At 42.4% G+C, this 13,897-nt stretch overlaps 1 protein-coding gene across 16 annotated transcripts in view; it reads left to right on the top strand.

Moving 5' to 3' along the window:
- ST7 (suppression of tumorigenicity 7) overlaps positions 1–13,554 on the top strand; it is a 288,286-nt gene extending 274,732 nt beyond the window's left edge. For 9 of the 16 annotated variants that reach the window (XM_012456974.2, XM_012456972.2, XM_064374133.1 and 6 more), the window contains 3 exons: positions 2,299–2,391; positions 5,053–5,192; positions 5,986–7,037. In XM_012456974.2, coding sequence (XP_012312397.2) covers positions 2,299–2,391; positions 5,053–5,192; positions 5,986–6,105 — 353 coding nt within the window. In that variant the 3' untranslated portion in view covers positions 6,106–7,037. Of the gene's footprint in view, positions 1–2,298; positions 2,392–5,052; positions 5,193–5,985; positions 7,038–13,136 lie in introns of those variants that run through there. The other 7 variants (XM_064374161.1, XM_012456975.2, XM_012456973.2 and 4 more) reach the window with 1 other exon arrangement.
- The last annotated feature ends 343 nt before the right edge of the window (positions 13,555–13,897 follow it).

The following is a 13,897-nucleotide window of genomic DNA, read 5'->3' as shown; positions in this document are numbered from 1 at the left end:
TAATACTATTTTATGAGCTCAATGCAAATGACAAATGACATGGGAGAGATTTTTAAATGCACCATAAGCATCTTTATAATCATGGGGGTGGAGGGCAATCCGGGAAGAGGGTGTGGGTGGGTGGGTGGTTGTGTGTACACATGCACTCTTTTTAAAGTTGTGCTGTGTCTCTAACCTCTCCAAAAAAGACCAGAACCAATTAGAAAAAGGAAAAGACTAACTTGACGCACAAAATTCTGTATGCATGCCAAATATTACAGTAAAAAGTATGTAGCATTTGACTGAAAAGACACCAACCAACCATAGATTTCTATGGTTGAACACTCTCAAGATCTTGCACTCCTGTATTTCATTTAAAAAATTACTCCCTGAAGTGCAAACTGACTTCAATTTTGAATAAAATTTAGCATTCAAATTTATAGCCACTTCGAAAACTGAGGGTTTCTTTATATCCTACAAACTTGAACAGATTCTTAATTACAGCAGCCCTTTGCACATGGAGAATCTGGATTAAAAAACAAACAAACAAAAAAAACTTCCCACGTAGGTTTTTCCACATTTTTCAGATGCTTTTGTAGCAGCCATCATTTATGGGAAATGGCATTAAAATCCTGCCATAATGTAGTTTAAGTTTAAATTCAGTACTTCCCAGAAGAGATTTTAGTGTATCTTATAAAGGCACTAACAGGCTTATTTTTGTTTTTGTTTGTTTTTGTGGGGGGCGTTTTGTTCTCTTGAAAGTCTGGTTCTAATGAGAGAGACATTGCTTCCTTGGAATGATCTTTGTGTGTTAACAACCTGTGCAAAGAACTCTCTTGCTTGTTCTGGCGGGCAAAAGTCATCTTTGTTTGCGTGAACGAAAAGATCTGATTGAACTAGGGTGAGCTTTTCATTTTAAGCAGAGTTAAAGTCTGGGGTGTTTTTAATGTTTTAATCTCTGTTTAAGAGGTTTCTGTTATGAGAGGAAAATTGATAACATTTTTACCTCAGCAAACTGCCAGCAAACTGGCTCTGCTCTAATCCCACATTTATAGTGATTTATATTCTCCGTGGCAATGTGCTGTAACCTCAGAGTGATACCACTGCGGTGTAGATTGACTGCATTCCAAATGCTGGAATCACATACATAATGTTTTTACTTTTAAATAATATTCAGACACCAGAATAAATACCATATGTGCACTGATGCTGGTTACAATGGAACCTTGTCATTTCTTGTGAGGGAGAACATTCTTTGTTTCTGATTCCTGTTTGAAATAAGTATGCAAAAGATAAATATGTACATTGACAGCATTTTAAGAAGGCTCTGGTAGTTAGTTACACAGCTGAGGATATGGCTATGATTCCTTGAAATGTATCATTTAAAACTAAATATTCCTGCATGTTGCCACCATCCCTCACATACACGAAGGCAAGGATTGTTATCTGACATTCCCAGAGTAGGGTATAGCTTTTATATTTTATATCTACAGCAGCCTGTAGTAAGAGGACATCTGTTGAAGAAAAATTACCTCCATGAGTACTGTTCATAGGAACAGTGAGACTAACATGCCGATGACATTGCAACAGGGAGGGTAATACGCCTGATCATGGGAAAGGATGGATTGATTGGAAAGCTGTAATTTAGTGTGAGCCCTAATGTCATCTGATGCTACAAAAGTAGAATTTATGTGGCCTAATGTCATCAACATACAGATAATCAATCTCTCCAGATCAATTTTCCCACATGATATTGAAGATTTAAACATTTCATAAAGTTTAGAATGCCTCCCAAGTTATACATTTTTAGATTTTTGTTTTTATTCATTTTGGTTGGAATTCAAATCCACTTACACATTATTTTTTAAATCGACTTGGTAGAATGCCTTTCTTATTTGTACATCTATACAAACTCCAACAAGTCAACCCACATTTCCTTCCTGGGGAAGCATTTTAATCCAGGTTTGCATTATTACTATTTGTTTAGCTATATTGAATTAGTGCCTATAACATTTTACTAATATTCAGTAGATGATGAAACCCTGGCCATTGATATTGATGGCTTCCCCACCCCTCTGCACCTCTGTCCCCACCCAGTTTTGTGAGGTTTGCCCAGAATATATACTGTGAGATGAATGTGTGAGTAATACATCATAATTCATCTCTGACATTTTATCTGGCACATAGCTTGGTCGGGTAAGCCTTGCCTCCTTTGGAGAAGCGTTCCCTGTTATAAAAATGCTCAAACGTCCCTTTTTGCAGTTGGAAAGTTATGACACAAATTTTGGACATATCTGACATATTTTTTCTCCTTTTCAGCTTTCCGGATGATCCCTTATCCCTTGGAAAAGGGGCACCTATTTTATCCTTACCCAATCTGTACAGAAACAGCAGACCGAGAGCTGCTTCCATGTAAGTCTCACCTCTCTTCAGCCAGTAAGGGTGTGTGGCGAAAGGTGGGGATTGGAAGAGGTGGGAATATCAATGTTCATAACCTTCCTCGTCTTTTATTACTTTTCTCCAAACCCCTGTCCTTGTTTGATAGCATATGTATTAAAGTGAATTACATGAGTGGGTTTGGCTTCCTGTTCCTCCAAGTCTCTCCAAATTTATCAAAGGGAAAGATGCCAAAGGATTGAAATGTAGATGAAGAAACTCCATGTACCGATTGGCCTGAGCACAGAGGCCCGGGTTTGGGCTGGTATCTGCTGGGCTGGTCTGTTGGCAGGATTCTGCCTGGGCTCTTCAGCTGGACAGATGTGGTCTGCACAGACCAGAGTTTGAAGAGGAGCTGCTGATGGAGAGGGAGCTGCAGATGAGTCATGGGTGGGAGGGCAGCACCAGGATGCTGGCACCACAGCCCCACATGGAGCTGCGGGACAGGGCAGTGTGCTCTGTGGTGGGACAGTGCTCTGGCCAGAGGGATTTCCTGTGAGTGCCTCGTGGGTTGCACGTAGTGGCTCAGTACCATGTGCAGAGCACACATGCAGCCTCAGCACTGTATGAAAGCACACAAAAGAAAACCCTGCCCTCGACTACCTTACACTGCTAGCAGTCTAATCGCCCATACCACATGTGGAAAATATTATTTTGCTTTGCTGTAATACAACATTGTTTTGACAGTTCAGGCTAAATGGTTATTATCAAATCATACTGTGTACAAGGATCATGTCAGGCTCTTCATGTGGCCCTGACTTAGGATATATTTTTCTCCCTCAGATAATAAGCTCCAAATTTTAGCTCTTCTCCCTTCTCTGTCCTCTCTCCTGCCATTTCTGCCCTTTCATCAGCTCCAGTTATATCAATATCTTATAGCTGTGACATATATAAATACTTTGCCCAGAGGAATAGTGTAACTTTAGAGTCCTGGGTGCATAGTAAATTTTCAAACACCAGCATCATGAAGCCAGTCATGAGTCTCCAGCATGGTGGGATTTGGGTGTAGAACTCGACGGCTGTCATCAGATTGAGGTAGCAGGAGGTGCTCACTCACCTCCTTGCCAGCCAGACCAGTTCGAGATTTGTTACTCAGGGAACTGCGAGATCTCCTTGATGTGTTCCTCATTGTTTGAGTTTGATTGTGAAGAGAGTCTGGTGCCTCACACAACATTATAGTTGATTTCAGAAATCCTCACCATGGGCCCATAGTTTACCTTTTGACTCCCCCTTCAGGGAGATCCTTGTTAAGTTTTGGTTTTCTGGTAAGAAAGGCAGTTTTCTGAAAAGTACAATGTTTTTAAATGTTTTAATCGAGTTCAATTAAGTTTCTGTGGGAATAGATTAGTTATTAGAACAAGATTACAGTTCTTACAAGAAACCTTATAGGGATAATCTTTATAAGCCCAAAACAGAAAACTGTGGCTCACATTAATTTAATTGAATGCAGTGCTCCAAGTCTGGTCTCCCTCCAAAATCTTTTTTGGTTGGACATTGAGGGTGAGGATATGAAGAAGGCAGGTTAAGTGCTACCCATAATTCGCACCTTAAAAGTGTAATTATAGCCACACGAGGCCCTGAGCACACTTGCTCCAGATGTTTGAATCCCAGCAGGCTGACCTACCTGGACATGGTAGGCATGTTTGTCTGTGTGGAGTTCCTGCTGGATCCCCTCTGCCCTAAGCATTCAGCATTGTGGATTACTGTTGAGGGCTCTGAGGAACAGGAGCTGAAAGGTAGAGGAAAGGCCTCTAGATCTTGTGTTCCCTGAGGACCATGAGACCCTCTGGTCCTCTTGGTTAGAGTGGCCTATTGCTCATGTGCAGTTTTACAGCCCCTGGCTCTTTCTCCTCCTGCAGGCCAGCCCCATCCACCCAGGCAGTCTCTCAGGCAGCCATGTAATGAGCACAGAGAAGGAGGTGATTCTCTTGACCTTTGTCCCACAGCTTTTTGGTTTTCTCAAACCCACTGTTTGAAATGTGAAAGTTATAGAGGGTACTTTAAAGAGCACCAGCTTTTCTTGTTTTTTGATGATTGCATAACCCTAGCAGCCTTGACCTTCCCCTCTTGCAGTTTGAATAGATCTACCTACATGTGAGGTCCTCGCTGGATATCTCTCTATTAGGGTGGCACCCTCCACTGACATACTTAGAGGGTGCCAGGAAAAAATACAGAATAAACTAGTATCACCTTATTATAATGATTTTTAAAATACAGGAAGGAAAAAATATAGACAGGAGCACTTTTTTTACCATGTATACTCGATTTTGGATTTCCAGGTTTTGTACAATGAACACATGTTTTGTAATTGTTTTAGTTGTGTTTGCTTTTGAGAAAGAAATACTATACATTAGGCATCAGCAGTGCTCCTCTTCCCTCCCATGAAGGCAACCCCAAATTAGCCCCCTCCTGCCTCAATCTAGAGTGCTGAAGGTTGAACGAACACTTGCGACCAGCAGATGGGCCTCCAAAGGCTGGGTCAGATGTTGGCTACGGTTTGTCAGGTGCACTATTTTGTTCATTTCCAATAGTCTTCCAACTCTTTCCAAAGCTCTGGAGTCAGTGCCGTCATATAGACCATCCCTGAGAATGCATTTTATTCCAGCCCTGATATTTCCCTTTTGGTCTTCTCCACAGCTTTCCATGAAGTCTCAGTTTACCCAAAGAAGGAGCTTCCCTTCTTTATTCTCTTTACTGCTGGATTATGTTCCTTCACAGCCATGCTGGCCCTCCTGACACATCAGTTCCCGGAACTTATGGGGGTCTTCGCAAAAGCTGTGAGTGTTTGCCCAGAGGGAGGCCTTGGGGTATGGTCGGGGAAAGTCAAGGGAAGCAGCATAAGAGAAACAAGGTTGCCTTGCAGAAACAGATACGAGCCTGCAAAGATCATTGCTCACCATTTAATTTTCATGATCATCAGTGGAATCAAAGCATTAAGGGTCAAATGAGAAAGTGCAGGTTATTACTGCATGTCTTGCCTCGTTTCACAAAACAAATTCTCCGCAGTTTCCAAAAAATGCAGGAGGTCCAAAAGGATGGAATGATTTAGGGAATTCTAGCCAATGAAAAATGTGTGGGAAATTATTTGGTTTTCTATAATTGAATGACATTATATCTAATCTTTGGCTATCGTGGTTCTTTCCTTAGTGAAGGATGAGATTTACGTTTTCAGAGATGATTTAAATAATTTTTTTAATGGCTGCAAACCTTTGGCTTGTTTAAGGAATGAACAGAGGGCGTGAAGGGCTTATTAAGAAGTAAACTGAAATGACATTTAGAAATATGGAAATCCATTAAGAGTTTTAAGGAGCTTGGGGAGAGGAGCTTCAATAAGAAAAGCCATCTGCATTGACAGCCAAGAACCATTATTTCTTTGTTGAAAACTGACCATTTCAACCTGCACATGCAGTAAAGGATAAGTTTACTAATCTTGCCACAGATGAGTTTCAAACAGAAGGAATAAGAAAAAGAGTATCAGTTGTTTCCCTGGAACTCCATTCAGATTTCAAGGCCAGTGCAATCAGAAAGGATGATTTCTAACTTGGCTGGGTTGATTTAATCCCTTTCCAGATGATTGACATTTTCTGCTCGGCAGAGTTCAGGGATTGGAATTGCAAGAGTATTTTCATGCGTGTTGAAGATGAACTGGAAATCCCTCCGGCACCTCAATCTCAACATTTCCAAAACTGAACTCATCACCCCACTTCCCCCACCACCAAAACTGCTCCTCCTCCTATATTACTGACCTCCGCCATCCACCCGTTGCTCAAGCCAGAAACTCGGCAGCCCTCCCAAATTCTACCCTCTCTCACTCCCCACATCCCATCTGTCTTGGCCTTTGCAGTCTGTCAGTTCTAACCTCCTAAGCAACTAGGCCTTCAGTAAATGTGATTCACCTCTTCTTTCCCTCCTTCTTTTCCCAAAGCATCCCTCTTAGTCTAGGTCCTTGTTGTTTCTTGTCTGAACTCCTGCCATAGTCTTAACTGGTCTCCTTGCTTCCAGTCTTATCCTCCACCAATCTTTCTTTTATACTGACACAAGAATGGTCTTTCTGACTTGCACTTCTGAGCATGTCACTTCCCTGCTTGAATTTCTCCAGTGGTTTCCCAGTCACTTCAGGATCAAGTCCCAGTTGTTCAGCATGGCATCTAAGGCTCTTTATGATCTGACCCTTGCTTACCTCTCAGCCTCAGCTCTCCCAACTCTTGCACAGTCACTGCTCTTCAGTCATAATGAATCACTCACCATTCCCAGATGCACCAGGCTCTTGTACACCTCTGTGCCTTTGCACATGCTGTTTGCTGTGCATGGAATGCCCTCATTGTCACCACCCTACTCGTCCACTCTACTAATGCCTCTTCGTTCTTTCATACTCAGCTTTCTTCAAAGTGCTTCTAAGCTGAGTTAGGCGTCTCTCCTCTATGAGCCCACAGTATTCCATGAATACGTATATTCTCACATTGATTGTACTGTGTTATAATTGTGGAAAACTTGTCTGTCCCCATTTAGAATGTGAGCTCCTTGAGAGCAGGATGGTGTCTTCCTTATCTCTGTAACCCCAAGGCTTTGCACAGTGCCTTGCACGTAGTAGGTTTTCAATAAATGATTATTAAATAAATAAATGGTAGTGGTCTCTGCAGAAAGAGTCAATGGAAAAATCAGATACAGCTTAGCATTGTATTTTCTCTTTTTTATACTTATAGCCTCTTAGAGTTGAAAGGGACATGAAGCAAATTGCTTTTAATAGCAGTCTTTAGAGGAGGTCACCTAGACTCATGTTGAATACTTTCAGTGATGAGGTGCTTACATATTTATAAACATCAAAGCCTATTTCATTATTGGATTACTCAGAACTTTGCCTTATACTGTGAAAATCTGCCTCCCTTTAATTTCCACTTATTCCTGTTCTGTACTCTGAGTGTACACCAAACAGCCCTCCTTCTCTTGCGAATTGTTAGGATACTCATTCATTCATGGCCACCTCTAACCGACTACCTGCTTTTTCCTCCAGGTAGAATATCTTACATTTCCTTAAGTCTTCTGTGCATGACATGATTTCTACATCCATTATCACCCATATTGCTACCTTGAATGTTCCTTAGTTTATGGGCCTAGACTATTTATTAATTTCTTCTACTCCCTAGCCAATCTCTGAGTAAAAGTAGTTGCCAGAACTCTGAGTATAACTTAGTAAAATTTAAAATAAGAATATTTTTACAACATTAAACAATTGTTGCTCTTTTACATTTTCTGTTTCTCTGTTAAATATTTCTAGCGCATATTTGTAAAAGTATGTCATTAGTCCAGTATTCTTCATTAAACCAACTGTAATAGCACTTAGTGGGAGTTTTGAATCAGTAGAGATTCCCAGCCTTTAGTCTATATAGTCACCTGGCCGCACCACCAGAAATCCGAAATCTTGAGTATTGATTAGCAGGAGGAATCTGTATTTTTAACAAAGCCCCCAGCAGATTCCGAGGATGGAGATTGAGGGGATTCCCCGTCTCCTTCCAGGGACACTGTTTAGAAAGCTGAACCTTCAAGCACCTATTTGCAGCTGCAGTGGTGTGCCCTCAGAGCTGTTCAGGTGGAAGCTTTTCAGGAATTAATGGTTTCCCTGGCTGTACCTTGGAATCATTGAGAAACTTAAAAATTACTCAGGCCTGCCCCCACAACGTGAACTTAATTGGTCTGGGATCAGCATGGCCACCTGAGTTGTCAAGCGCTGGTGGTGTGGATGTACAACCACTGTATTGAATGGAATGAGTAATTGCCTGAGTCCACTTTAACCAGCAAGGGGACTGGGAATGCAGAGGGAAGGATAGCAACTAGAATACACTGGGGCATTCTCTAGAATGTGAATGGCTATGTAGCTGTGCTTCCAGAGTATCGGAGAGGGGTGTTCATTACGGATGCGGGACAGGACGCCACTCTCTTCATTTAATGTTTTCAAAGCTTTGGTTTTAAGTATAGGATCAAATGATTGAAGAAAATATATATCTGCCTTTAGGGTCCTCTTATATTTTGCTCTACCAAGGTGTGATAGTTTGGTCAGCTCCCCGTAGTTTTCAAATGTTCTTTAGATAAGTTTGCATGTAAACCTCTGTCTGGAGAATCACATTTATCTTGCCCTTCATTAAGGTCTAGCAGTTTCCAAAACGTCTGGAGAGACTTTGTGGGGAAGGAAGATGGATGGCCTGAATGAGACAAGCCCCTTCTCCCGCCTCCTCCTCAACCTGCCTCCTGAGTCTTCTCTGCATCTTCACCCTAGTCACTTCATCAGGCCCCTCCCGAAGCTCCCACCCCACACCCAGCAGGTTATCACAAATGCCTTAGAGGCTGCCTGTGACCATTTGCAGCTTGTGAAAGTGATTTTCTCAGCCCTTCCCTGAGATAATGTCCCTGGGACAGTGACCTTTAGTAGATGCAGAGAGATTGCACTGCCACCCCCAGCTGCTGGCTTGGGAACTCTACAGTGTGTTTACATGGTGATCATGATGTGCGGCCCATAAGGAAGCTTACAGGGAAGTGTGAACCACTGGGAAATAGTGAAAGGAGCAGCTTCCACCGGCATTTCCCCCTAATCTAATTACCTCGGTGATTTAGGACTAACTCTTCCTAGAATGTTTAGTTACAGAGATAAGGGTGCACGTTATCATTCCAAACCCACCTCCTCCCAGAATGTGGGAAGGTCAGCATTCTGACCCCTTTGTCTTTCCTTCTCTAGTCTCTCTCCTTCCCTGAGACTGAGCCTCCTGACTTCTGACTCTCTTCACTTATAGGCCTCGACCTCTTTGAAGCCTGATATTGATTACTGTGAAATGTCAATTGTCTGATTGCAGTGGGGCACCTGGAACTTACTCAGATAAGCAGAGGCGTTTTGAATGTTAATGAAGCCTGTTGGGAGCTGTGACCTTCTAAGTGGTGGTGTTTCAGGAAAAGGAAGATCAGGCAATTGAAGTGTCTCTCTCTTTTTTAATTCAGTTGCTTTTTCTCACTACAAGACACTCATTGAATCCTGGTGTATTTTGGTTAAAGATTTAACCAGGTACCTCTGCCTTCTGGACAGTTTTAGACATTGAGATAAATAAGCTCTTCCAGGTTTTCTTGGTGTTGCTCACTCAGACTTAACTTTTCAGCAATAAATTCCCCCTAAGTCAAGTGAAAACTGCTGTTTTCTCATTGTGTATTGCTTTATTGCTTGGGTCTCAAACTAAAAAATACTAATTTTCAAACATGTGCAGAAATATAACTGAGCATCCCAAGCAAGTCATGCACCTCCAGACTTTTTTTTTTTTTTTGAGATGGAGTCTTGCTCTGTCACTAGACTAGAGTACAGTGGCGTGATCTCAGCTCACTGCAACCTCTGTCTCCCGGGTTCAAGCGATTCCCCTGCCTCAGCCTCCCAAGTAGTTGGGATTACAGGCACGTGCCACCACATTAGGCTAACTTTTTGTATTTTAGTAAAGACAGGGTTTCACTATGTTGGCCAGGATAGTTTCAATCTCCTGACCTCATAATCCACTGCCTCGGCCTCCCAAAGCAGACATTTTTTTTAATACCTCCTGATGCAAGCCACTAGCCTTTATTTGGTTACTAAGTAAAAGGGCTTAGCAGCTTCAGACACCTCACTACATTGTCCGCTGCTTCCTTGCGGGTATGGGATGGGAGGCATGCTATAAGAAGGTGGCTTAGTAATGAAGGGAGCACATCTCAACTAGGGTTTGTGAGAGAGTAAATTAGGCCCTCTAGGAAAGAGCTCAAGGGAGTCTTTGTGAAGTCTCCCAGGGATAGAACATTCTAGATAGGAGGGATAGAAGTGAATCATTCTATACGGTGGAGGCATTACGACTTTCTTGTGGAAGCTTGTTGAGAAGGGCAGGTGTCATCCAGGAAAAAGGGACCACTGTACTTTGCTATGCAGCATGGGAAAAGAGGGCATTTGTGGACATCAAACAGGATGAAGCTCTCCTCTTGATTTTCAGAGGCCTCACTTTTGTGCTTTTTATCCAAGTCAGGTTAGTGCCCAAAACAAAGCAAACAAACAAAAAAACAAAAAAGGCCTTTATTTTAAGCCAGCACTGTTACATCTCCATTCCTTCTGCAACTCAAGGTGAGCCTCCCTGAGGTCCCCACATTTTAGTGTGTGTGAATCACCCTGAGTACAGACTGTGAGCAATGCCTGCTATCTAACTGTACTGGCTCACGTTCAGCAGTTGTAATAATAGCTCAGTGGCTGCAATGGCTCAATATTCAGCAGTTCCTTCCCCACTCAACCACAGCTTCAACAGTTCTAAATCTGCTTTTGGCCAAGTCTTTAGGATATGATAATGTTGCCAGCAATATCACCTTGTTTATTGAGCCCGATCTTCTACCACCTGTCAGAATCTCTGCTTTATCCAGACCATTGTAACACTTTAACTCCTCTTTATGAAGTTGAGTATTATAGACAGATGCTGTGGTTTATGGAGCATTGGTGGTCTCTGATTATGTATGTGTCTGTGTATGTATATATACACATGCAGACATACATAATTATATATATGTGTATATTTTATATCATGTTGGGTTAATACAATTAGTCAACTTGCTCCATATTATCCTCTTATAACTAGATTTTTACAAATGCTTTCAGAGTCATTGGCAGTAATTGCTCATTCCCAGGCCCATTATCTCCCATGATGCTTTCCAACTGCATTCGTGGATGCACCCAGTCCAGCTGTAAACTGAAAAGGTTAGGCCATCTATTCTGTAGAGTGGCTCTGTGCACTCAACAAAGGATAATTTCAGGTTATCAGAAACTGCCATGTACCTGGCGCCCACTTGAGGACAGCACCATCTCCTCTGCTCAAGCACTGACATGGCTGCCTGTTTCTTAACTGCAGATCCAGCCTGGCATGCAGGACCCTCCCCAGTGTCCTTCTAGCCACTTTTGAACTCTACTTCTTCTAACTATCCTAGCTAAACTGAAGCATTTATCACCTTCTGCTCATACTGTTGCTTTTTCATTTCTCTTCTGACTGTTGATTGAGCCTGAAGGGCCCACCCTGCTCCTATTTCTTCCTTTACCATCCTTACCCCATCTCTCTCTCTTGACATTCCAGGCATCCACTGGAGTCCATTTCACTTGCCTCATTCTCAGAAGTCTTTCTGCTCCTTTCAGCAGAATGAATTCTCTCCCTTTTCCAGTCCCAGTGCTTTGTTTGGGCTTCTATCCTGATTGCTGTCATAGTCTGTCTGGTTATTACTTTGCTTGGTCCAGATCATTGTGGCCCCCTCCCCTACTGGGCTTTTTTTTTTTTTCCCTGACAGTGGGAGCTTAGTTTTGTCTTAGACCCCTTTATATTTCACCCAGCACTTAAGTGCCTTACTAAATAAATAGATTTAATTGGTGTAAAAGACAGATTGGAGAAGGATCCTAGATTTTATGCTCTCTTGATTTTGCATTATACAGATCTCACACTTGATGATCTGGCTATAATATGGTGCAGGCCTTCCCAGTGTGTGTTCTGCTGGTCCCAAAACAAAACAAAAAAAAACAGGGAAAATTCTGGTCAGCAAATTTGGGAAACTTGCCCACCATATCTATTCTTGAAGACCCACAGTCCACAGAATATATACCTAGTGAAGAAGCCTGATTTAGCTTCATTAAATGTACTGAACTTGCTTGACCTCAGAACTACGATCCCCTCTGCATATATACACACATGCTGCACTACAATTCTACAAGAAATTCTTAGTGGTGTAGATGGTGCTGTGTAACGGACAAGGGCTTAGGACAAAGGGCTCCACAGTACAAGAACCAAGTGTCGAACCCCAGTGAGACAATACCTGGGTTCTGAGCAGACAGAGGGCAATGGAACCATCCAAACACCTCTCTCTTACCTGCCTGAGACCGGGCACCTCTTCTGCCAGATGTTGGATGGGTTGTGGAATGAAGCTGATTCTTCACAATAACAGAATTAGAATGGATTTGAGAATATGTTAAAAAGAGTCTCATGTGAAGCATTTGGCTTTCTTAAAAGACACAGCTAAGGAGCTTTATTCTCTACATGAAGAGCAGAAAGGAATTTAGTAACCAAATAAAAGAGTTCCCAGAGGTGCATTTGGAACAGCCTCTCTTAACAAGGACCTGTCCTCCATGGAATCGCCAGTTTGCCGCCTTCCCCCAGGGTCCCAGGCATGCTGCTAAACACATGGCTCAGAAAGGAGCCCAGGCTGCACTGGTGTTTGAGAGGCAGTGGGATTGCAAAAAATTCATACACAATACACTTGATCTTTAAAATTGCCTTTTCCATTTTAAGTGAGCTCTATACCCAGCTAGATGAGCAGCTGGTCTAAGTTGTCACAATTTTTTAACTCTTATGCCCACTTGCCGCCAATCCGTCATTCCTGTTTGATGACACCAGTCATCTGCATGGCAGCCAGTAGATGCTGAAGACTAGCAGGAAGACCTCGGGACCGTGGACCACCTGTCAGGGGAGTGAGGGGGCTGTCAGCTGACACTTCTTCCTGTTATCTAACAGTGCTGTCTGGGGCCAAGGACTGGAATGCAGTTTTGACCATCAGCTGATGTTTCCTGTAAACATAAAGATGAAATGGTCGCCTTTTTAGACTTTCGTAATGCAGAGACTTAAGCTGCAAGCGTGGGAGGAGAGGTTTGTTTTACAGTCTTGAACGAGGTCTCTGCTGACTTCTGTGTCTTTTTGGTTTTTTTTCAGTTCCTCAGCACTTTGTTTGCCCCCTTAAACTTTGTCATGGAGAAAGTGGAGAGCATCCTCCCATCCAGTTTGTGGCACCAGCTAACACGGATCTAAGAGAAGCCCCCTCCTCCACTCACCTCACCCGCCGCTGCCACTGTCTCCTCCGTGCCAACTCCTTGTGGACTGCAAGAAAGCATGACTTTGAAAAAGGGAAGCCATTCCGAGATTTTAAAATGTTCATGGACTATTCCATATTAAAAGTTGTTTTTGTTGTACAAAATTCATTGATGTTCAGTTCTATTTTATTTTGCCTTCAGACAAGAAGAAAAAAGTCAAAAATAAAACTTTTGTGTATTGCAGCAATTATTTGTATCCTCCTTTGTCTTCCAACCCTAAAATTGTTGATGTCCCTAATAAACCTTTGGATTTACCTTGAGTTTCCTGGGGACCTGGATCTGCTGAATGCCACATCATGGTTTCTGTGGTGATGGAACACATCTCAGCAGGCCCTGAGAACCCCTTATAGTCAGAGGCTTGGAAAATGGAATCTTCTGGGTTCAGAAGTACCATCACTGTCAACCCCACACTGTCCTTCCTTCTAGGCCAAATGCACAGAAAAAGCTTGTAAGAGGAATCACTGGAATCATGAATGAAACAAAACATATGTGCCATAGCAGGTTGTTCCAGTTCAGAGACTCTACTTACTAAATAGTATTCAACACTGTAGTTCCAGGAATCATTTTGGTTTTGCTGTTTGAAAACTTCTTGTGAGAAAACTT

The sequence above is a fragment of the Aotus nancymaae genome, unplaced genomic scaffold (genome assembly GCF_030222135.1).
Source record: "Aotus nancymaae isolate 86718 unplaced genomic scaffold, 86718_ANA_hifiasm-v0.15.2.pri h1tg000002l, whole genome shotgun sequence".
In the NCBI taxonomy this organism is placed as follows: domain Eukaryota; kingdom Metazoa; phylum Chordata; class Mammalia; order Primates; family Aotidae; genus Aotus; species Aotus nancymaae.
Note: the sequence above shows the minus strand (reverse complement) of the source record. Positions and strands in the feature narration are given on the sequence as shown.